The sequence below is a fragment of the Mytilus galloprovincialis genome, chromosome 9, assembly GCF_965363235.1.
Source record: "Mytilus galloprovincialis chromosome 9, xbMytGall1.hap1.1, whole genome shotgun sequence".
Taxonomy (NCBI): domain Eukaryota; kingdom Metazoa; phylum Mollusca; class Bivalvia; order Mytilida; family Mytilidae; genus Mytilus; species Mytilus galloprovincialis.
This window is the reverse complement of record NC_134846.1, coordinates 72,713,506-72,736,615: the sequence shown is the minus strand read 5'-3', so window position 1 is coordinate 72,736,615 and position 23,110 is coordinate 72,713,506. Positions and strand designations below refer to the sequence as shown.

The 23,110-nt window shown below is 32.9% G+C and overlaps 1 protein-coding gene across 2 annotated transcripts; it reads left to right on the top strand.

Moving 5' to 3' along the window:
* Positions 1-6,089: 6,089 nt before the first annotated feature.
* Positions 6,090-22,161, top strand: LOC143045870 (mitochondrial uncoupling protein 4-like). 2 transcript variants are annotated; one of them, XM_076218689.1, is made up of 10 exons: positions 6,090-6,285; positions 8,078-8,194; positions 9,191-9,253; positions 9,897-9,981; positions 11,002-11,124; positions 13,273-13,385; positions 14,743-14,827; positions 15,861-15,950; positions 18,437-18,539; positions 20,480-22,161. In XM_076218689.1, exons 1-10 carry the CDS (start codon positions 6,189-6,191, stop codon positions 20,549-20,551), a joined length of 948 nt encoding a protein of 315 aa, XP_076074804.1. In that variant the 5' UTR covers positions 6,090-6,188; the 3' UTR covers positions 20,552-22,161. The 2 variants fall into 2 exon arrangements, with proteins under 2 accessions (XP_076074804.1, XP_076074805.1); XM_076218690.1 differs by having other exon boundaries at positions 6,222-6,354.
* The last annotated feature ends 949 nt before the right edge of the window (positions 22,162-23,110 follow it).

Here is a 23,110-nt window from a genome sequence, read left to right as displayed (position 1 = left end):
AAAAACTAGGTATTTCTGGTCAATGGACAATTAAGACAATTTAAAAGCAGTGTAAGGGAGGTTATTCTAAAACATTTAACATATAATGTTGGGTATGTTCGGATTTACGTCCCTTACACTACTTGTATATTATGTTTTAAGAAATGTCAGGTTTTAGACACATTACAAAAAAAGGGGGGTGGTAGATGTTTTCCTTTTTTTCAAATTTTTCAAATTCCAAATTTTTGAAAAGTTAAAAGAAGAAATCTGTAATTGCAAAATATCGCGCAATAGATTTGTAAGAAATTGACATTTGTTTTGTGTCAGAAACTCATGTTATGTCAAATATTTTATAGCAATCTAAATTCAGAGCTGTATCAAGCTTGAATGTTGTGTTCATACTTGCCCAAACTATTCAGGGTTCGACTTCTGCGGTCGTATAAATAGTTATCAAAGGTACCAGGATATATATAAAGCTGCACCCTGCGGAGCACCTGGTTTGTTTTTGTTAACTTATTTCAAGTTAAGAAAAAGTAACTTTATAGGTAAATGTATTCTAGCAATTTGGATACATAACTTGACGTATTGTATTATAATGTCTTTGTAGGTTGTCACACATTTAATGAGTAAATGATTTATTTTTCGAGTTTCGGTGTTCTATATTTTATTCTTATTCATGTTAAATGGATGTGTGATGTCTAAAACTATAAATTATTCAGGCATGACATAAGAAACACTATGGTCCTCAATGCTCTTCAACTTCGTACTTTATTTGGCCTTTTTAACTTTAACTTTTTTGGATTCGAGCGTCACCGATGAATCTTTTGTAGACGAAACGCGCGTCTGGCGGATATACAAATTTTAGTCCTGGTATCTATGATGAGTTTATTTATATACGGCTTTTACAAATTTAAAGTGACTACGTGTGCTCATGATAAAACACAAGCAAGTAATTAGTACCCTGAGTTGATAATCAAAACAAATTCATGATACTGCGATTTGCGAGAGTCTTATTAACATATAAAACAACAACATAACGAATGAGTAAAAGCTACAGAAACATGGATAAACAAGATCTGATCAAAAACAAGCATCTCCCGAAAAACCACATTATCTAAATAATTCTGGTCAATATGTCACGGGAAAATTTCCTCCAAATGCATTTTTAACAATGGACATATCGCTATAAATGAAATTGCTGGTAAAGGGAACAACAACGGGACTAGGAAAAGAAAACAAGTTCATTAAGCAAAGCATAAACTTCAAAAACCAAGCAACATAAACCATACAAAAAGATTAAGGTTGATCAAAATGCTTCGAAAGGATAGTCATGCTCCTGAAGTGACATCCGTCGTGTTACTCATTGTGAGTACAGGTTCGCTAAAAAGTCCTATTTGGTTATTTCAAATTAGGATAAAAGAGGACGACATTGTGGTTACATTAATTGGAAATATGCATGGTCCGAAATTATCACTGGCTACTGACGTTCATAAGTAATAATTTTCCTATTGTCATACCGATTACTTAAATGACGTCACTGTAGGCGCCGAATGCTATATAAAGTTGGAACAGAAAAGACGTTTTAATTATTTGAAATACTATAAGGATTTTCTTTCCCCGGAAAAAATGACATTTAGTTTTATTTGGCAATTATTTTTTGGATTTTGCAAAATTTTTTGGTGCTCAATGCTCTTCAACTTCGTACTACATTTGGCCTTTTTAACTTCTTTTTATGCCCCATTTATGGGCATTATGTTTTCTGGTCTGTGCGTTCGTCCGTTCGTTCGTTCGTCCGTCTGTTCGTTCGTTCGTCCGTCCGTGCGTCCGTCACTTCCTCCGTCCGTCTGTCCCGCTTCAGGTTAAAGTTTTTGGTCAAGGTAGGTTTTTATGAATTTGAAGTCCAATTAACTTGAAACTTAGTACACATGTTCCCTAGGATATGATCTTTCTAATTTTAATGCGAAATTAGAGATTTTCCCACATTTTATCACGGTCCACTACTGAACATAGAGAATATTAGTGCGGATGGGGCATCCGTGTACTGGGGAATTCTGGTATCTATGATGAGTTTATTCACTTCAATTAGTTAAAGAAGAAAAAATAACTTTTATAAAAGAGGGACGAAAGATACCAAAGGGACAGTCAAACTCATAAATGTAAGCACACATGACACAACATAGAAAACTAAAGAATAAACAACACGACCCCCCCCCCCCAAAAAAAAAAAAAAAACTAGGGGTGATCTCAGGTGCTCCGGAAGGGTCAGCAGATCCTACTCCACATGTGGCACCCGTCGTGTTGCTTATGTGATATCAAATCCGGTAAATAGTCTAATTCGGTAGGTCACATTCATGAAAGGGAAGGGGATTGTAGTTACGACGTAAAAACATATCCGATATCATTTGTGAAACGGTTATTCCATAACGGTCAACCAACTCGTGATGGCGTCCGTAAAATTTACGAAGGGATGATTTCAACCTCACCACTTGGGACTCTTGGTTTAATAGCTTCCTTGTGAGCAGCAACCCTCTATCAAGAAAATCATGATAGGAAATGCAAGCACGGGAATATTGTATCAATTGGGAGATATATACCCCGTATGCAGGTGCTGCTGGAATGTTGCTACTAAGAAATGGAAAGTTCAAAATTGGAAAGTTTTGTTTTCAACCGACCATCATTGTCAATTTCTAGATGTAAGTCAAGATATGAGGCCGACTTAACTGTATCTGTGGTATCCTTTATCTCTAGCTCGATGGGATAGATGCGTTCCACATAGTCACCAAATTTTGAATTATTTAGTGAAAGAACATCATCTATATAGCGGAAAGTAGAGTTAAAGGATATTGCTAACTTCTTATCTTTCTTCCTAAGAAGTTCCTGCATGAAGTCAGCCTCATAATAATAAAGAAATAAGTCGGCAAGTAGAGGGGCACAGTTTGTTCCCATTGGAATAAATTGTGACTTTGATGGAGAGTTGTCTCATTGGCAGTCATACCACATCTTTCTATATCTCTTTACTTGGAATGGTGTAAAACTATCTAAACATTATATTCTACACGAAGCATGAACTTTCACTGAAACTATTCAAAAATACAACCAAATGTTAAATTTTGAGTTATTTTTCAAAGATTAATTCTTTTACCTGGCTTACTTAATTTGACCAAAGTTATGAAAAAGGCAACATTATTAACCGTTCTTTGTCATACCTTTACCAAAACAGCTAAATCAACAAAATAGTTTTTGTTTGTTTGTACAAAAGCAGCAGTGTACATCATTGGTTGACATCTACGACGAGTTTGAAACTTTCTATAGAACATAGTATGACAGAAAAAACCGCATCCATCATCTTCGCTAGCCAAGGGTTACGATCCACTCCCGTTCTCGTGGAGGGAACGGGGTTGATCGTAACCCTTGGCTAACAAAGATGCGCATCCATACGAGAGGCGATATTTCCCTCTTGGTAACTACCTGGAAGACGTTCTGACACGAGAAATAACCCGAGAACAATAGGAGCAGTTAGACTGAAAGGACAGAATCGGTAGATAGACAGTACATTGATGGATTTACACTTGACGAAATAATATTCACGCTAGTTGTTGATACAAAATCGTTTTGATTTTACTAGATGATATAACTAAGGATGAATAGAAATCGATTTGACGAACTTTAATAAAAAGGTTGGTTTAACCAATGTATTGTATATTTCAAAACTTGCAATTTGTACGAGATTACTTTGAATAACATCTATATCTACCGTTTTCTCTGCAACTACAAGAGGATATAATTCTATGAAAAGTGTGGACAGCATGATGTTTGCGAAGAAAAATTATAAATCTTGTACCTCTGATAACTATTTACACCACTGGGTCGATCCCACTGCTGGTTGGCGTTTCGTTCCCGAGGGTATCACCAGCCCAGTAGTCAACACTTCGGTGTTGACATGGATATCAATAATAAGGTCATTTTTATATAAATTTCCTGTTTACAAAACTTTGAATTTTTCGAAGAACTAAGGATTTTTTTACCCCAGGCATAGATTACCGTAGCCGTATTGGGCACAACTTTTTGGAGTTTTGGATCCTCAACGCTCTTCAACTTTGTACTTGTTTGAATTTATGAATATTTTGGTATGAGCGTCACTGATGAGTCTTATGTAGACGAAACGAGCGTCTGGCGTACAAAATTATAATCCTGGTACCTTTGATAACTGTTTACACCACTGGGTCGATTTCACTGTTGCTGGACGTTTCGTTCCCGAGGGTATCACCAGCCCAGTAGTCAACACTTCGGTGTTGACATGAATATCAATAATGCGGTCATTTTTATAAATTTCCTGTTTGCAAAACGTTGAATATTTCGAAGAACTAAGGATTTTTTCTTACACCAGGCATAGATTACCGTAGCCGTATTTTGCACATTTTTTGGGAGTTTTGGATCCTCAATGCTCTTCAACTTTGTACGTGTTTGGCTTTATAACTATTTTGATATGAGCGTCACTGATGAGTCTTATGTGGACGAAACGCGCGTCTGGCGTACTAAATTATAATCCTGGTACCTTTGATAACTGTTTACACCACTGGGTCGATTGCACTGTTGGTGGACGTTTCGTCCCCGAGGGTATCACCAGCCCAGTAGTCAACACTTCGGTGTTGACATGAATATCAATAATGCAGTCATTTTTATAAATTTCCTGTTTGCAAAACGTTGAATATTTCGAAGAACTAAGGATTTTTTCTTACACCAGGCATAGATTACCTTAGCCGTATTTGGCACAACTTTTTGGAGTTTTGGATCCTCAACGCTCTTCAACTTTGTACTTGTTTGAATTGATGAATATTTTGGTATGAGCGTCACTGATGAGTCTAATGTAGACGAAACGCGCGTCTGGCGTACTAAATTATAATCCTGGTACCTTTGATAACTGTTCACAAATTTAAAAATCAGTTAAACTTCGGATATAATTTTGCCAGGAGTATATGTACATAGATAAAACACAGGAGAACAACACAGAAATACATACAACTTTCCTTGTATGAAACGGTTCATAATTTTCATTAACAAATTTGGTCTCATTACAGACTACCAGAAATGTTACAGCGCTCCCATTCGAAACTCAGTAAAACGGTTGTACCTTTTACCAACAAATCCTCCGTTAACACGACTAATTGTTTTGGACACAACTAACAGTTACTCCATCGTGGAATGTATGCTACGAAGACTTATATTAGACACGTTAGGATGACATAAATATGTCATGAGGCTTCTCAAAAATGTAGTTGGAAAATCAGGCCCTCCTCTTAACGAAAATAACATTTCAGGAAGCACTTAATTTACAGTCGCTGGAGTGGCTTCTACATAAACGTAACTAGTAAGAGACGTAAAAGATATTTAACAAAAGTGTATAAGTACTTGTCTATCCATCTGTGCTTTATTAGATCAGTGCATATAGATGTGATATCGAACCTTATCGTTAATTCGTTTAATCAAGATTTCTGTTGTATCGCCAGCCGTAAATGACTACATGAGACACTTATATTTCTACATGCATTACTCAATCAGAGGAATTAAAACGATTATGTTATTCATCGTCTTTATCCATATGATAAATAAAAAAGAAATGAAGCGAAAAATACCAAAAGAATATTCAAACTGATAAGTTGAAATAATCTGACGAAAATGCCATGGTAAAAAAAAACCCAGAAAAACAACAGTACAAAAGCATAACAGAAAATAAAAGACTGAGCATCACGAATTAACAAAATTGGCTGAGTTTACAGTGCGTATTTATAATACAAAAATTGAAACTGGAAAAGTTAAACAGGACCTAGACATATAAAAGTTAGGTACATTTTGTTTATTGGAACATTAAATCAAAAACTCGCATTTGTATAAAAATTAAGCAAGTAAATTGTTTAAGATGTTCCCTCCTTTTTCAGGCAGCAAAAATATTGGTTGATTGGACCACCATAGTGGTTTAACGGGGTACCTTTTAAAATACACAGTAAGAAAGGAAATTCAGTTAATTTATTTATCTTATTTTATCACCTTTTACAGAGGTGAAAAAACTGGCTTTTTCAGTATAGGGTATAACCTGAGATACCCGAGTTTTTAACCAGAGACTGTCAACAAAGACAGAAGGTTAGTAGTATCATCAAGTGAGTAGCTTCTCACTTTAGATACCTGGTTTTTTTTACCTGTGACTGTTAACAATGACAGGCGGAGATCGTCAGTCAGCATTAGTGAACGCAGATTCATTCTGGTTTACGTATACCCTGTCATCTATTGCAGCGATTATAGCAGAAACAGGTGTGTGTGTTAGTAAAATGGATCAGGATAGATACAATTGTTGTTCTGAAAACTGACATGAATTGTCAAGTGGGTACATTAATATTTATATTTATATATTTGTAAATACCTTTTTTTTCTATTATGAAGGATTGTCGGCGAAACTAACGATTTTATATAAATGAGATTAAAAGCATTAAACATTTATTGTGAAAAATAGTTACAAAACTATTTAAAGATATAAATCGACGAATTGATTATAAACGGTGAACTATAGTTGTTAATTTAGTTTTTGTGCCATTTGGTCTTTGGCCGAGAGTTGTCTCAAAAACAATTATGCCACAACTTCTTTTTTATATGTAAAACATATTTTGAAGAGTTTAATAGCTCTTGGGGTTGCAATTCTGTAAATATAGACAATGCAATTTCCCATAGGATCTCCTTTTGCGGCTAAAACTGTGCCACTTTTACTATGAAGTTTCGTGAAAATTATATCCCAGAACGGAAAGTTGATATGCACTACTATTTTATTCAAAAGTCAAAATATAGGGCTGTGCGGCATATTTCAACATTTAATTAAATTCCTTGAACTTCTAAGAGTTAAAACTTATATTAAAATTATATACTACCCCTACCGACATTCTCAATTGGACCTCATAAGAATTAAATTCTAGGCGCTACCATGTTTTTCTATACTGGTATCATTCGCAAGTTATGTCTCTATGAGATGAAACACAGAGATCATATCTGGGAACCAATACGCTAACAAATTAACATATCTATGAATATAATATATCCAAAAGAGGTGTGGTTTGCATATCAGCTTTGATAACAAAGTGCAACCTTGAGGTTAAAACATTTAAAAGTTTAATTATTTTCCAAATGATCACGTTTAGTGTATTTATATAATAGTTATCTACGATTAAAACAAAATTATTGTGGAGTTTATATTAAACAATCAAATCTGAATGAACTTTGATAAATTATAATTGAACAAAATTGTGACTGCATTCTATAAAAAAACAGAATAATTTAGTAACTATACAGTATTTCTTTCGTCCATGGTTTTCATACATTTGTTTTCGTGTCCTGCACAAGTTTTTTTTAAGATTTTCGATATTGAATGCAATTTTTAACTTCCGATTTTTAGACTTATTTAATGTTTTGTGGTATGCCAAAAAGATGATCCACCCGGGATTTATTTTTCTATCTTTATTCCGTGCATTATGTTTTTTTTTTCTTTAAATAAGAGTTATTGTAATTGTTAAGTTTATGAACAAGAATGTGTCTTTATTTTAGCTTATTTTATTTTCTCTTTTAACCATTATTTGTCTTTTTTTGTACCCTTTATTAGTGATAAAGACAGCCGGACGGATAAATGCAAATCCAGCAAAAAATTCCTGGTCTTTGAAAGCTGTATATTTCGTATTAAAAGTCAATACCAAAGTCAATAACAAGTGATGGATTCGTAGCATCCGATTAGCCCTCCGGATTTAACTTCGTCAGAAACGTTCAAACTAAATGTTGGACATGTGCCTTCTTATAATATTATATTTAATGAAAAAAAACGAATAGAGATCGTTTGAGAGGTTTTATCGATTATATCATGGAAATGATAACTCTACGTTTGCTATCCATCATAAATCTTACATAATTTGTTTTATTTCGATACATCATGCGCACTGCAAGAGCATACACGGATACTTTATACAGTCGTATGATTATTTTGGCCTGAATATATGTTTCAGAATTTGAATTACAATTTTTTTTAGCTATGATTAGTTTATCTATTTCTTTTTTACTCTTTCATCAGTAACATATCCGTTAGATTTGACAAAGACCAGATTGCAGATTCAGGGTGAGAAACATGTGGGTGGACACAATGTCGCAGGACAGAAGAGAGGAATGGTCAAAACTATAGTTGGTATAGGTAATTGGTATACCGTTTAACTCAAACTGTAGGATTTTTTATATAACACAGGAAAGGTGGTTATTTTGATATGCAAGTATTAGTAGAACAAACGAATGTAAAACAAATTCAATGATAAAACAGTGTAGAATGTATACACAATAACCTTCTGTGACAATGCATATTACCTTTTATCGTATTGTATGCTAATTACTAGGGTGTAATCCTATCTACTGACTATGATAGTTCATAATAATCATAAGATCAAAGCCTGCTTTTAATATGAGTCAATCCTCAAGAACTTAATTAGACATTACTGAAATTGTTATTAATTGATAGATTCTTTGTGTAAATCGCAACTTTTAATAATCTTGTCTTTTTGTGTGGTGGCCAGTTTTTATTGACGGAGGAATCCGGAATTACCTCAGACAACCACCGACATTCGGCAGGAACATGGAAAATCCTCATCAATTAAGATCGGAGTCAAACGCACTTGCCACCTACTTAGCTCATTACTTCAGTGCTGACAGACTCATGGTACAAAAGATGACCTTCTTAGACCACCGGATCTGAGTTGGCTCATGAGGCCTGACAATTTTTATTAACTCTTTTTCTTTTGATTTTGATAATAAAAAGGCAACAGTAGGTAACCAATATTCAAAAACTCTTAAATCTATATCCAATAAACGAATCGAGAAAGATACAACTGAGGAAAACGCATGAATCTTATTCACTTATAATTTACAACTTGATGGCTAAGATTAGAAAAAAACCTTGTATTTTAAAAATTGCAATGATTTGAGTTGAGAATGTAAAGGATTAAACTAATTTTTCTAGAGGTTATTTAAGAAATCGTATTATAAGCTTACGCTCTGAAAAAAAAATGAATTTACGTGCCATTTCCATTAAATTCGAGGACTTGCATGCTCAATTCTTGAGTACATAAATGGTATCAGAATATGATGAGATAACATATACGTAACATACATGTACATGCGTTCCAGATGTTTCTTTCAGGAAGCGAAGAGGGTGCCATTAAACTCTTTCAAGGTCTTACTCCAGCTTTGTACAGACATCTATGTAAGTAAGTCTTACGAATGTAAACAAATTAAGATATTAGAAAAAAACAAAATTCGTTCTTAGTTCTCGAAAAAAATCTCTTTTCAATGTACATTGACGGATGTTTAATGTAAGATAAAATATTGCTTATTAATAAGAACAGTGAATTCGTTCCTCATTTATCAGCAATATTACGGTCAATTTTTTAACATTTTCATGCTTATTGATTTGGCTGAAGGTGAGATCACATTTTCATCTTAAATGTCCGTCTGCATCTTAAACATATGCTTTTTTTGTAATTTTTCTTATATACAATGCAACCTGCCGAATCCCGAGTATTCCAGTATCCTGCTTAAACCGACACATTTTTATGGTCCCAAAATATGCCTATCCTAGCAGAAAAATTCTGAGTATTCCGACACCCTGCTTAATCCGATCTTTTTTTTCTGCCCCCCCCCCCACTGCGTCGGATTAAGCAAGTTGCACTGTACCATAAATAACAAGGAACACAACAGTCCTTTTTGAACTTTTTACAATAGATAGACAATACAAACTGACATAAATTGAAGATGGACACACAGTCGATCGATACGTTTTGTTTCTAAATATGATATTTGTATAAAAGTTCGATTGCATAATAAGATAACTCGTTTATCACTTACAGTGTATACCGGGTGTAGAATATCTTTTTATGAAATCATCAGGGAAAAGGTTTTCAAGAAAAATTCAGATGGCAGCTTTCCTGTATGGTAAGTTTTTTTTTAATTCTTTTAAATATCTATTTTCGACGGTTTCTTTTTCTTCGGACAAAAAGTCTAAGGCTATCAGTTGCTTTATATTCCTTTTATATATAGTTTGTTGTGAATAAATGCGATCAATTTTCCGTTCATTACTAGTAATCGATGCAAAATTGATAATATAAATTTCGATGTCTTTAGATCCATCATAAAACTTTGTTGGAATATAGAAATTTACTCAACTAATATGCAAGTAATTAAATTGGTATATTATCCCGGTAGGTTTTTGTGCGGGGTTCGTGTTGCAAAGTCTTTAGTTTTCTATTTCGTATTTGGTTTTATTTTTTATCGTTTCATCGATATTTGCCATTACGTTGACGATTCATCTTTCGACTTTCGATTTTATGAATGACCACCATTTTCTACATACTTTTTGAAGAAAATGCCTGTACCAAGTGAAGAATGTGCCAATTGTTATCTATTCGTTTTATGTGTCTGAGCTTTTGAGTTTGCCATTTGATTAGGGAAAGTAAAATCACAAAAATACTGAACTCCGAGGAAAATTCAAAACGGAAAGTCTCTAATCAAATGGCAAAATCAAATGATAAAACACATCAAACAAATGGATAAAAACTGTCATATTCCTGACTTGATACAGGCATTTTCAAATGTAGAAAATGGTTGAATGAATCTGGTTTTATAGCGCTAAACCTCTCATTTGTATGACAGTCACATCAAATTCCATTTCTCTATCCAACAAGTCCATAATTGTTCATCTGTTTTTTTTTTTTATTACCCATTTTGATATGGTCCCCATCTTGACAATCTAGTATGAAATTTCATCAAGGGTTATTCGTGCACATCAAAAAGTATACTTCAATGATTTAACTCCGTTTCTTCATCCTGAGAATCCCTAGCCATCGATTCCATGTTTTTTTCTTTCTTTATTTGGATTTAAAAATTAAAACTGAAAAAACTTATTTACACATGGTACTTTGTCAGTTCTGTTTTTATTGAAAAATTTTGAAATAGGAAATCATCATTAGGAGGCCTTACAGCAGGTGCTATGGGTCAGTTCATTGCTAGTCCTACAGATCTGGTCAAAGTGCAGATGCAGATGGAAGGTCGACGAAGGTTAGAGGGCAAACCTCCAAGGTGAGTGAAACCTAGCAACAATTATGCTTAGTAGGTTTACCTGTAGCTTAAATTCAATGTTCTTCAATACTTACCATGTGTTGTTACAATAAAAGAGGGACGAATGATACCAGAGGGACAGTCAAACTCACAAGTCGAAAACAAACTGACAACGCCTGGCTAAAAATGAAAGAAGACAAACAGACAAACAACAGGACACATGACACAACATAGAAAACTAAAGAATAAGCAACACGAATCCGACCAAAAGCTAGGGATGGTAATAAAAAGATCAGAGTATGCAAAATGAAAAAAAAAAGTTTTTTTTTATAGATAACTATTAAAATATATCGCGAATTCAACTGAACAGTTGTGTAATAAGTAGTTACAGACTACATACCTGGTTAGTATATTGATTTCAGTGGTTGTCGTTGGCTTGTGTCTGTCTAATGCTTATCTAGTTAATTGTTTTGTAACATTGTATATCAGACCGCTGGTTTTCCGTTTGCATTGCTTTTAAATTACAATATTTCACTTAGACCTTCATTGTTGAAGACCGTACGTTGACCTATTGTTGCGTGTTCATATGTAATTTAATCTGTGTAAGTAAACCATCCCAATGTCAAACAATCCACACCTTATCATTTTTATCCATATTCAGTGTAGTTTTAGTACACATTATCTAAACTTAATTATGATCTTAACCATTCGTCAATCTGAAATTTACACCCTCGTCATCTGCCTCCATCCAAAACAAAAAAATGCACCAATATTTGATATCTTATTACAGATGCTATTTTCCCTTAAAAGTGCCTGTCATTTGGTCTAATTAGTTATCAAAGGTACCAGGATTATAATTTAGTACGCCAGACGCGCGTTTCGTCTACATAAGACTCATCAGTGACTCTCATATCAAAATATTTATAAAGCCAAACAAGTACAAAGTTGAACAGCATTGAGGATCCAAAATTCCAAAAAATTGTGCCAAATACATCTAAGGTAATCTGTGCCTGGGATAAGAAAATCCTTAGTTTTTCAAAAAATTCAAAGTCTTGTAAACAGGAAATTTATAAAAATGACCACATTATTGATATTCATGTCAACACCGAAGTGTTGACTACTGGGCTGGTGATACCCTCGGGGACTGTTTTATATAATTTATAAGTTTCAGTTAAAATATCACATTGAATTGAATTGACCAAGAAAAATGATATTACTGATACAATAAGATAATCCGATTTAGCCAGTCTTTTATATATATAACAAATTTTGGTATTAACATGAGTATTGGTTATATTCTCATTAACTAATTTGAATTATGATGATATTATTGATAAAAAGGTTTCTATTTTGTTGCAGTCTTCAATTTGAACTTGTTCTAAAAGTTGTGAAATGATATGTAAGAGAGGCGAAAGATACCAGAGGGACAGCCAAACTCATAGATCGACAATAAACTGACAACGCAATGGCTAAAAATAAAAAGACAAACAGACAAATAATAGTACACAAGACACAACATATAAAACTAAAGACTAAGCAACATGAATCCCATCAAAAACTATGGTTGATCTCAGCTGCTCCAGAAGGGTAAGCAGATCCCATCTTGTTGCTCATGTTATTACAAATCCGGTAAATAGTCAAAAAGTTTCATAATTTTTTTTCAAGATAAGCAAGGTACATTAAACTTTTGTTTAATTAATTAACTGGCTTTTAATGAGAGGAAAATTGTTATACAATTGATATAAAATTTATATTGCGTGTTTGTTTTTATGTCAGTATCATTGGGAGAATGATTTCCCGAAACGATTGGTAAAGAATAAATTCTGCCCATTTCCATTTCTAAATTCGATTTAAATAGATGTTATACGTGTATAAGAATCAAATTCTCACAGTCACATGTTTATTTCATATTATTGATCTGTTTTTCTTGGAAGCATGTTATGATGAATAGTCAGACGCTTGTTAACATAAAAAGTCAAAAGTATGATGATATGAATGCAATTTGGTTTAGGTTGGTTTTTGTAAATTCAACAGAATAAAATTTTTCTTTAGGGTCCTTTTAATTTGTGTAAGAAATACCTTTGTATCCTAGCTTTGCTTTGACGTTTTTGTGTTCGAGTGGCAGTTCACCTGCTTAAGCATTATCATATTATAAATGTTTTTTTCTAGAGTAAAAAGTACGACTCAGGCATTTCGAAAGATAATAACAGAGGAAGGTTTTAAAGGTCTCTATAGAGGCGTTGTGCCAAATGTCCAGAGAGCAGCACTAATCAATATGGGAGGTAATAATACAGTTATGTGAAGATGGAGTTTAATATTGTAATTTTTAACATTTTAAATAACATCTGTACATTACTGTTTTGTTTTTATTAACTGAAATGATTGCATTGATTTGTATATCATACTTTAAATACTATAACTAGCCTTGTGTAGACTGTTGGAATAGTTGTTCTGTCCAACGTGGTTGTTTGTGTATATCAGGTAGAAGGTACAAAATAGCTATATTAAGGGTGTAGGCCTTAGTAACATTAATATTTTCCTCTCGTTTAATTTTTCTTATATTTACATCATTCGTTTTAAGTGTTCTGTCGTACATTCATGAGAGGTGTTCGTTACTATTCTGTGGTTTACATGTTGTTGTATATTATTGTATAATTTATGTATTGACTGAAGTGTGTGTTCATGGGTTTGTTTGTATTGTATTCCAGTCGCGGAGTGTTGTAATTTTAGTGGTATTTTGTTTTATTTTTTACATTAAAACGGGAGAAACACTTACAGGATATTTGTTTTTCTTAAGTGACATAGTTGTTTGCGTTTATATTGATTAAGATTATAACACAATGTTGAGTGCTGTTTCTCAAATGTCGACATTTTTAAATATGATTCTAGTTGTTCTAACATCATGTTAATTGTTAATTGAATCTATGCGACTGAATATGTCGCAAAAATGAAAGGCTAGGTACCTTTAAAACCAGGTTCAATCCATCATTTTCTACAGAAGGAAATGCTTCATCATGTCAAGAATATCACAGTTGTTCCTTTCATTTAATGTGTTTAATCTTGTGAAGAGACTTTCCGTTTTTAATTTTCGTTAAAGTACAATGTCAGTTTTCATTCGATGTATGTGTTTTGAATGTAACCTTGATATCTTTCGCTATAGAATACTATATAGTTGATGAAAACGACTGTGCAATATGCATACCACCAAAATCCGTGATTGATCATAGGTGACGAGTGTCCTGTCAGGAGGAATTATTCACCATTCCAGGCAACGAAGTATCCGTCCGATTTCTAGCTCACTCTACAAGATGATATGTAGATAGCATTTTTGTAAGAAATCACACCATCTTAAACGCAGATGCATAAATTTAAGGAATTGTGTAAGAATACTTTGGTTTGTTTTTGTAATTAACACTTTTTAAAATTCCTGTTAATCATCCGCTAGAAATGTATTTTTAATTTATTTGAACTGTTTTGAGGATGTTAGCGATCTTGCTAAATGAAATTGCAGAAACATATTTCGATCGCATGACACCGTCCATTTTGTAATTATTCGCGAATAATGGATTGTATAAGCCATAAAACCCCATCTAATACTAGTACCCAACATATACGTACTTTTAAAATTTACTTTTTTAGATCTAGCAACATATGATACAGTAAAACATGGAGTTTTACAGTATACATCTTTGACAGATAATTGGGTGACACATACAATATCCGGGTAATAAATTATTTAAAACCCAGTATGGTCATGTAATTTACTCTACCCTTGTCTGTCAACACTGAGATCATGAGTGTAATCTCGACATGTATTAATAGAACGGATTTAAAAGTTTACATTTCTTAAATTTCTCTGACTTCAGTATGCACCATTTACTGTTAACGTATAATCACTTTATTCGTCTGTTTATTCGTGATCTATTGAAAGACTTAATACTTAATTAGTAGCTTGACAGTAATAAATCGTAACGTTTCGTCATGTCGAATCAGTCTGACACTTAAATGTTTACCCATACTTCTATGCTCAGAACTAATGGACTCATAATTAAGGAGGTAACACGAAACAGAAAACTATATCATTCATTTAAAAGTAATGCGGACCTGATATTTAAACGTTTGTGCTTACGATCTCATAAGTGACTATATTTTTAGGCAACACTTGTTTATCAACACAACCAAAAACCAGGTGTGGAATGATCTTAGGTGTTCCAGAGGGGTAGGCAGATCCTGATCCACATTTTGCACCTGTCATATTGTTCGTGTAAGAACACATCCGTTGAAAAGTCTTATTTGGTAATTCACATTTGAGATGATTTTGTAAATTTAGGTGCTCAGTATAGAGATGGTAACCTTTTCATCTACAATTTCTGGGTGAAAAGAGAGTTTTGTACTATCATAAACTCTTTTGTGAATGATGTAGGAGGTTAAGTGGGATTCACGGTGAAATGCAAATTCTTTAGTTACCATATCAGTGTCTTTTAGTGACGTTTATAGTAGGCTAGATTAAAATATGTGTCGTATGATATGATCCATTATCAAAGTATAGGCCTATATTGTCAATATAACATGATTCAAAAGAAATTATCTTTTTTTGTACTAAAATACTTAACAATATATCTACCAATCCCGAAGCGTTCGTTTTTGACAATGTGTCGGTCTTTGTTATGAAAAAAAGCATGTGATCTAAATTAACATACGTTTAACAACTACAGTAGATTTTGTAAAGTACTAGAAAAATATAATCAACATTTTAGTACATGTTCTGGACTATCAATGGCCATCTTAGGGACTCCAGCTGATGTAATAAAAACTAGAATTATGAATCAACCATCAGAAAACGGAAGGTATTTATCATTATGTGCAGTAGGTACTAAGTTAATGTGTGATCTAATCGTAAAACGAACCATGAATTAACCTTTATATTTTTATCAATCACATATAAATTTTTTCAAAAGACTTTTCCATATTTAGTTTTATTTATTCTTGCTGACTTTCAAAACACAATTCGGTACTCAAATGATGTCATTTGTTCGCCGCTATTATGATTAATAGTATAAGGACGGATAACTGCAAGTTGAAAGAAAATGCAACAGCAGATACAAAATGTAAAAATAAAAAATCATATATCGAAAAAAACACCAGTTTGGTCGAAAAGACAGACTAAAAATAGAAAATCAACAGACTGTAAAACATAACACAGAAAACTAAAGACACAAACCTGACGTAATCCTCGTGTATTCTTTTGTGCTCCGGAATAATATGTAAAAGAGGGAAGAAAGATACCAAAGGGACATCCATTAGTGTCACCCGTTGGTTTGTTCATGTCAAGTTGAAGAGGAGTTGATTCATGGTACTCAGGATAACACTTTATACATTTTATTCTACCAAAGCGCTGTTCTGTATTTATTTATTTCCTGAACGCTCAAACCAAAAATGTTAGTGGTGATGATGAATAAATACACGAATATCAACAGGGTTATTAAAAGAATGGCCCATTCATATAAGGTCAACCCAAATGAAGGAAGTTGTAACCTTATTTTCTAACTGATTTCTTAATATGTCGACAAATAATACAGAAAGTATGTTAAAATCATTTCAGTACCGAAACAATGACTTCTGGGCTGATGATGCACTGGGGTACTAAACGTCGACTAGCAATGGCCTGGCGTATTTAATTATAAGCCTGGTACCTTTAATAACTATTGTCGTAATGTTCTATTGTATTGGTTATTTTTGTGTTTCTCTGTCCTGTATGTATTTCCATTTATTTGTATTGTAGTTCTGTCGTGTATTGTTGTCATTTTTAAATCAGTGTTATATTCCACATAACCGTTAAAGCGGGTGGTTTGGCTAGCCACAAAACCAGGTTCAGTTCCACCTTTTTTTCTTAAAATGTCCTGTACCAAGTCAGGAAAATGGCTTTTGTTATCTTATAGTTCGTTTCTGTGTGTGTTGCATTTTAGTGTTTCTGTTGTGTCGTTGTTCTCCTCTTATATTTGATGTGTTACCCTCAGTTTTTGATTGTATAGATATAGGAAGATGTGGCATGAGTGCCAATGAGACAACTCTCCATCCAAATAACAATTTATAAAAGTAACAATTATATGTCAAGATACGGCCTTCAACACGGAGCCTTGTTTCACACCGAACAACAAGCTATAAAGGGCCCTAAAATAACTAGTGTAAAACCATTCAAACGGGAAATCCAACGGTCTAATCTATATAAAAAAAATGAGAAACACGTATAAATTACATAAACAAATGATAACTACTGTACATCAGATTCCTGACTTAGGACAGGTGCAAACATTTGCAGCGGGATTAAACGTTAAAACATTAAAAAAAACACAAACTCAATCAAAAAACGTAAATGAATTCACTATGAACGAATAAATTTGATCTGCGATACCTAGTTACTAACAGCTAGTTAAAAGCCAAAACAATTAATAATAAAAAATTCATGCATCAGAGGCTAAAATCAACACATCCCCGGGATTTAATATTTTAACGTCATGAAAGGTCAAAGAAGACATGACTTGTGCAATGCCAAAAATAAATGTATCGACAGGAAGTAGGATAGTGAGGAGCGACTTCTTTAAAGATGACGTGTGTGTGTCTCTAAAGATTCCGCTTGAAAAGAAAATACAATTGAGTTATGTTCAAATTTGCTAATGAAACCCGATTTATGAATTTCGAACATCGGTTTGCTACTGTTGCCTTTATTGACCCAGTGCCACTTATGGAAAATAGCACGTTATAAATTGGTGCGTCCGTACCACATTCCTTGATTTTCTTCGCCAGGAGCTCGAATATATATAAAAAATAAAAGCTTAAGTTGTATAGATACATAAATGCATAAGAAGCTTTTAACTAAAAATCACACGTCGTTGTCGATGTAGTGGAATTTTATGCAAAGTTTCATACAAGTGATAGATTAGCTAGCTATAAAACCAGGTTTAATCCACCATTTTTTAAATAAGAAAAAGCCTGTACCAAGTCAGGAATATGGCAATAGTTGTCCATTCGTTTGGTGTTTTGGAGCTTTTGCTTTTGCCATTTGATTAGGGATTTTTCCTCGGAGTGAAGTATTTTTGTGATTATATTTTTTATGGAGCCAAAAAAAAGAAAAATAATAATCAAAATCATATAATGTAATATATAGGTCAAGATGTTCAGACAAATTAAGGGCCATCAAAGAAAAACAATAAAACATTATGGAAGAAAGTAGAAATATGTTTGTATCTTGCAGTAGTTTGTATATGTCTTTATTGAGTTGATTTTTAACATAATATAATGCAGCAGTGATTTCTTTTTCCTGTTTATATTACAGAGGTAAATTATATGCAGGATCAGTGGATTGTTTGGTGAAGACAGTCAATCAAGAAGGGTTCTTAGCTCTATACAAAGGATTTTTACCTATATGGGGAAGACTTGTAAGTTTCAAAAAGCTTTTCTTCAATATTTAAAATACAGCTATTATTTAGGGATCTAAAGAACTGCAAATACTTTCATGAAACAAATATTATTCAACATAAATCAATTTAATTTTATTCAAGTTTCAGGGAAAAAAGAAACAGATAAAAGAAGATACTAAACGAAAGGACAATAAAACATAAGCCGAAAAAGGATAGAAAAAACCAACACGGCTAACATACATCGACCGAATAGATACGCAATTTCTGGTCTACAGATAATACATAAAAAATGATATATCAACAATGCACAATGTTTAGATAACTTGTAAATATCTTATAAAAGTCGGTGCTTCAGCACTAACATAACTAATAGCAACTATTTGAAAATTCGCCGTTAAAAGATTAAAAAATTATTCAGAAGCTAAGGTTCAAACTTGATCAGGAATGTTGAACTTTAAATGATTTGGGGTATTCCTTTTTGTGTCCCTGTTGGTCACAAATCTCAATATATTTCGAAGTTGTCATTTACTGTTCGAGAAATGTGTGTATTAAGGTTTGGTGAATCATCAGCTGGAAATTATAATAAACGTTTTTCTCTAATTATTTTGTTTACATGTTATGAACAATAACATGAATATCTTATTTCAATTGAGTCCGATTGAAGTCAGTAAGAATTTGCACTGCTTCATCTGAACAACGGGGTTTCTTCAAATCTTTACATTATAGTTAATACTGTTTTAAATATGATTACGGACATTAAATACAGGTCAAGATTAGTGTTAGCCATGATATTCACAGGTCAGGAATTTGGCTTTAAGTTTACAAATTTAGGATTTTTGTTTGTTACAGTTTGTAGATGATCAATATATATTTTGGGAAAATTTTCATTACATTGTCGTGTCCCATTGAATAATACCTCTGCTGGTGGACTGTCAGTCCCCGATGGTATCATCAGCTCAGTAGTCAATACTTTGGTAATGACATGATTTAACAAACTTTACTAAAAGTGTCTGAAATTATTAAGAAACTAAGGTTTCAACTCCCTCAGGCAAAGTTGGCTTTAGATGAATTTGGCTATTTATTTTTTGTATTTTTGACATATAGCTCTTCAACAGTTTCGGTACTTATACATCTTCGGATTTTAAATGTTTGGCTTTGAGCGTTCCTTATGAAGGTAAATCCCAAAAAAGCGCTTCGGTCGCAACAAATTATTAAACGTGTTGTTTTCAATATTTTAACACCGGAGCGACCATTTGATTTTTGTTTGTAGGGGCTGGTAGGAACTGAAAATAAATATCTTTGCATAAGACAAGATGAGCATGAATATTTTGAAACATAAAATTCGAAAAAACTAATGTGTGCAAAAATGAAACCAAGTCAGCGGGAACAAAAAGCATGAGTAGCAATAGTTGAAAATAAATTATTAGTATGGAAAAAACCCTTCTGGCCGTCCCTCGTATATCAAATGTCTAATCTCTACATTTGTAACAGGACATGGGTCAGGAATCGTTTGACGTGTGCTGCATTTATAGCAGCGATTTTATCTAGGCTGAATAAGAATGAATTAATATATCTACTTGTTAAATTATTGGTGTCTTGTGATTTTTATGCTGTTAGGTTATGGTCTCATTGACATATACCCCTAACTTCTATTCATCCACACGCATAAAAGAATGATAGTTGAAAGTTTTCTATTGATGGAGTAATGATGTTTTATTTATTGCAAACAAAATGGGACAAAATATACACAAATAGTGATATAGCTTGCTGTCAAATAATTTTATGATTAAATAAGGTTTGTTGCATACAAGAATTAATCAAAATTAAATACTAAAAAAATCAAAGCTCTTGTTTCTAAAAACCATATAATTCAATTCCAAAAGTATTAAATTATTTTGACATATGAATACAGAAGCCAGGGTCATGTTAAAATGTATTTTACATTTCATTTCTTTCAGGGACCATGGTCATTGATATTCTGGATATCCTTTGAACAAATCAGGAAGCTGTGTGGTGTATCATCATTCTGATCTCAATGTAGTTATATAAATATTTTTATGCAAATCAAAAATATTCCTGGAATACCTCTTAGTCCATAAGATCTGATATATCAGATATAAAGGATAAGATGAAAAAGCTAGATATTTTGTTATAAGAAGGCTAATATATTAAGATAATAATTATCGTCATTGTCTTCTACATTGTTACGGGGTTTTATAAACAAGACTTTTTTTATCTTGTATTTTTTAGAATCATCTCTCATTTCAGCCATTCAAAATATAAATTGTCTTTGTCTTACACCAGCCACTCTTCAAAATATTTCCTCTAGATTTATTTTTTGGATTCCACTTTTAATATGTATCCTACCAAAATAGGGGAAACAATTGTTCTGATTCTATGTATTTGCATATTGTGTGACGGGAACTTTGGCTCTAATCATTACTGATAATGGTCAAAAGAAAAATGAATACCAAAGTCTGCAATCAATTTTCTTCACTTTTGAGTATAGACATTAGTATATGATCAAGTACAAAATAGAGCACATTTTTTTTTTCATAAATGATTTAATAATTTCTTAAACGATTGTTAAAGTTTGAGTAGGCAATCGACAAAAGTCTCTCATTGATAAGTTTCTGCGGGGTTTAATGCACTAAAAGTTTTCAATGGAAATCTTGATGCCGTTGGTAAACAAGAAACTCCTCCTTTAATAACCTGAATACACCTTTCTTCGCCTTTAAGCAAACTGTTTCTTATTTTTCTATAATTATTATGTATTGCACAGGCCTCCAGGGATTAAATATGGTGTATCATACATAGTCTGTAAGCGTAGCGCTAATCTCCATATAATTTCTGTTTAGATACTAAGTAAATGGTTATGTCTTATTTTAAAACAGAAAACTATCATGCTTTTATTTTCATTTCTTATTCCAACGAAATACTTTGAGTTTCTATTTTTCATTGCACTTAATTATGTTAATGTACATCATTATGTAACAACCTGAATATAGTTAACAGCAAAATCAAAAGAATTTCAGAGTGTATGATAATAAGACAGCAACATCAATTATACAACATGATTAACTATGCTGTACCTGGATATCTCAGAAATACCTGGTATCTGACTCGGACAAACATTTGTCGGTCTTACATGGTTGTTTTTTTTTTTTCTTTTTTCTCTCACCATTTTACTGCTCAAAATTATTCAAAAAACGTCCAAACAGCACGGAGAAGTTTTGCATATGCTTTAACACCTAAAAGGACTGACATTGTGGGATTATTTGAATTTGAAAAAAGAGATTTTTTTTCTTCATGAACGTCACTTCTGTTCAACGTGAACGGTCCAAATTAATATTAATTTCTCAAAACAAAAATTTCAAAAAGCTTTAAGGTTTCCATCTTGATTAAGTGACTGATCCATACAGAAGTGTGTAACTGTTGCTGGCTTAACACGCCTGCACCCTTTGGAGAATATCCTTGACGGCATATGTGCTTATTTTTTCGGAACGGCATATTCAAACTTTATTAAGTTTTGGGCCCCTTTTTGTTCACTTCAGTGTATCCACTAAACCGTCTCCTTAATTATTTACACTGTGTTAGTGTTATTGCTTTTCCTTCATATACCATGAAGGATTTCTTCTAATTTCCGGACATTTTTAATGTAGATTAAGTCGTCTTCCAAATGTTCAAATTAGACGAAATAAGCTTGAAAACTACGATGAGTAATTTACGCACTGCGTTTTCAAAGAACCCTTTTTGTTTGACGCATGCAAGTTAAGGTTGGAATATGGTATTTATAAAGTTATAAAGATGACAGTGAAGAGTTAACTGCTGTTATGCGCCTTTGGGATGGATTGATAGCAAAGGACACAGTCCGTTTGTGAAGTATGTTGTCAGAATTTCTGATACCAACATTGGTTAAAGTGTAACAAAAATACCGGACTCCAAGGTAAATTAAAAAAGGGGAAATTCTTAAAACCTGACAACATCAAGCGTTATCAAACAACGGAACGAGTGGTAAACAACTGTCATATTCCTGACTTGGTACAGGCATTTTCCGGAAGAACCTGGTATTATAGTTAGCTTAACCTCCCACTTTTATGACAGTTATTCATAGTTCCGTTATATTGACAAAATTTGGTGAGTAATCCAAACAGATATAATACTTTAATGTGATAATAATTGGGATCCGCAGCCAAAACTACACAAGTAAATTTTTCTAACGTGAAATTCATCTCAAACGAGCTTATACATGAAACTCGCATGAAAATTTTCATGCGAATTTCACGTGAATTGAGATTCATATGAATCTCACATGAAATTTTTCACATGAATTTCATTTGAACTTTCCTCAAAAAAAAAAGAAAATGGTATTTTTCATGATTTTAATTAAATTTGAAAATTTAGATGTTTTAAATTCACGTGAAATAAGCTCGTTTGAGGTGGAATTCGCACGAAATTCATGTGAGTGAAATTTACCTGTGTATGTTAACATGCATCACAGAAATAAAACGCAACTGACTAAAGAATTCAAACAAACATACAAATAAATCTAACAAAGATGCAAACAAAAAGTTTTTTTAGTTGATAGT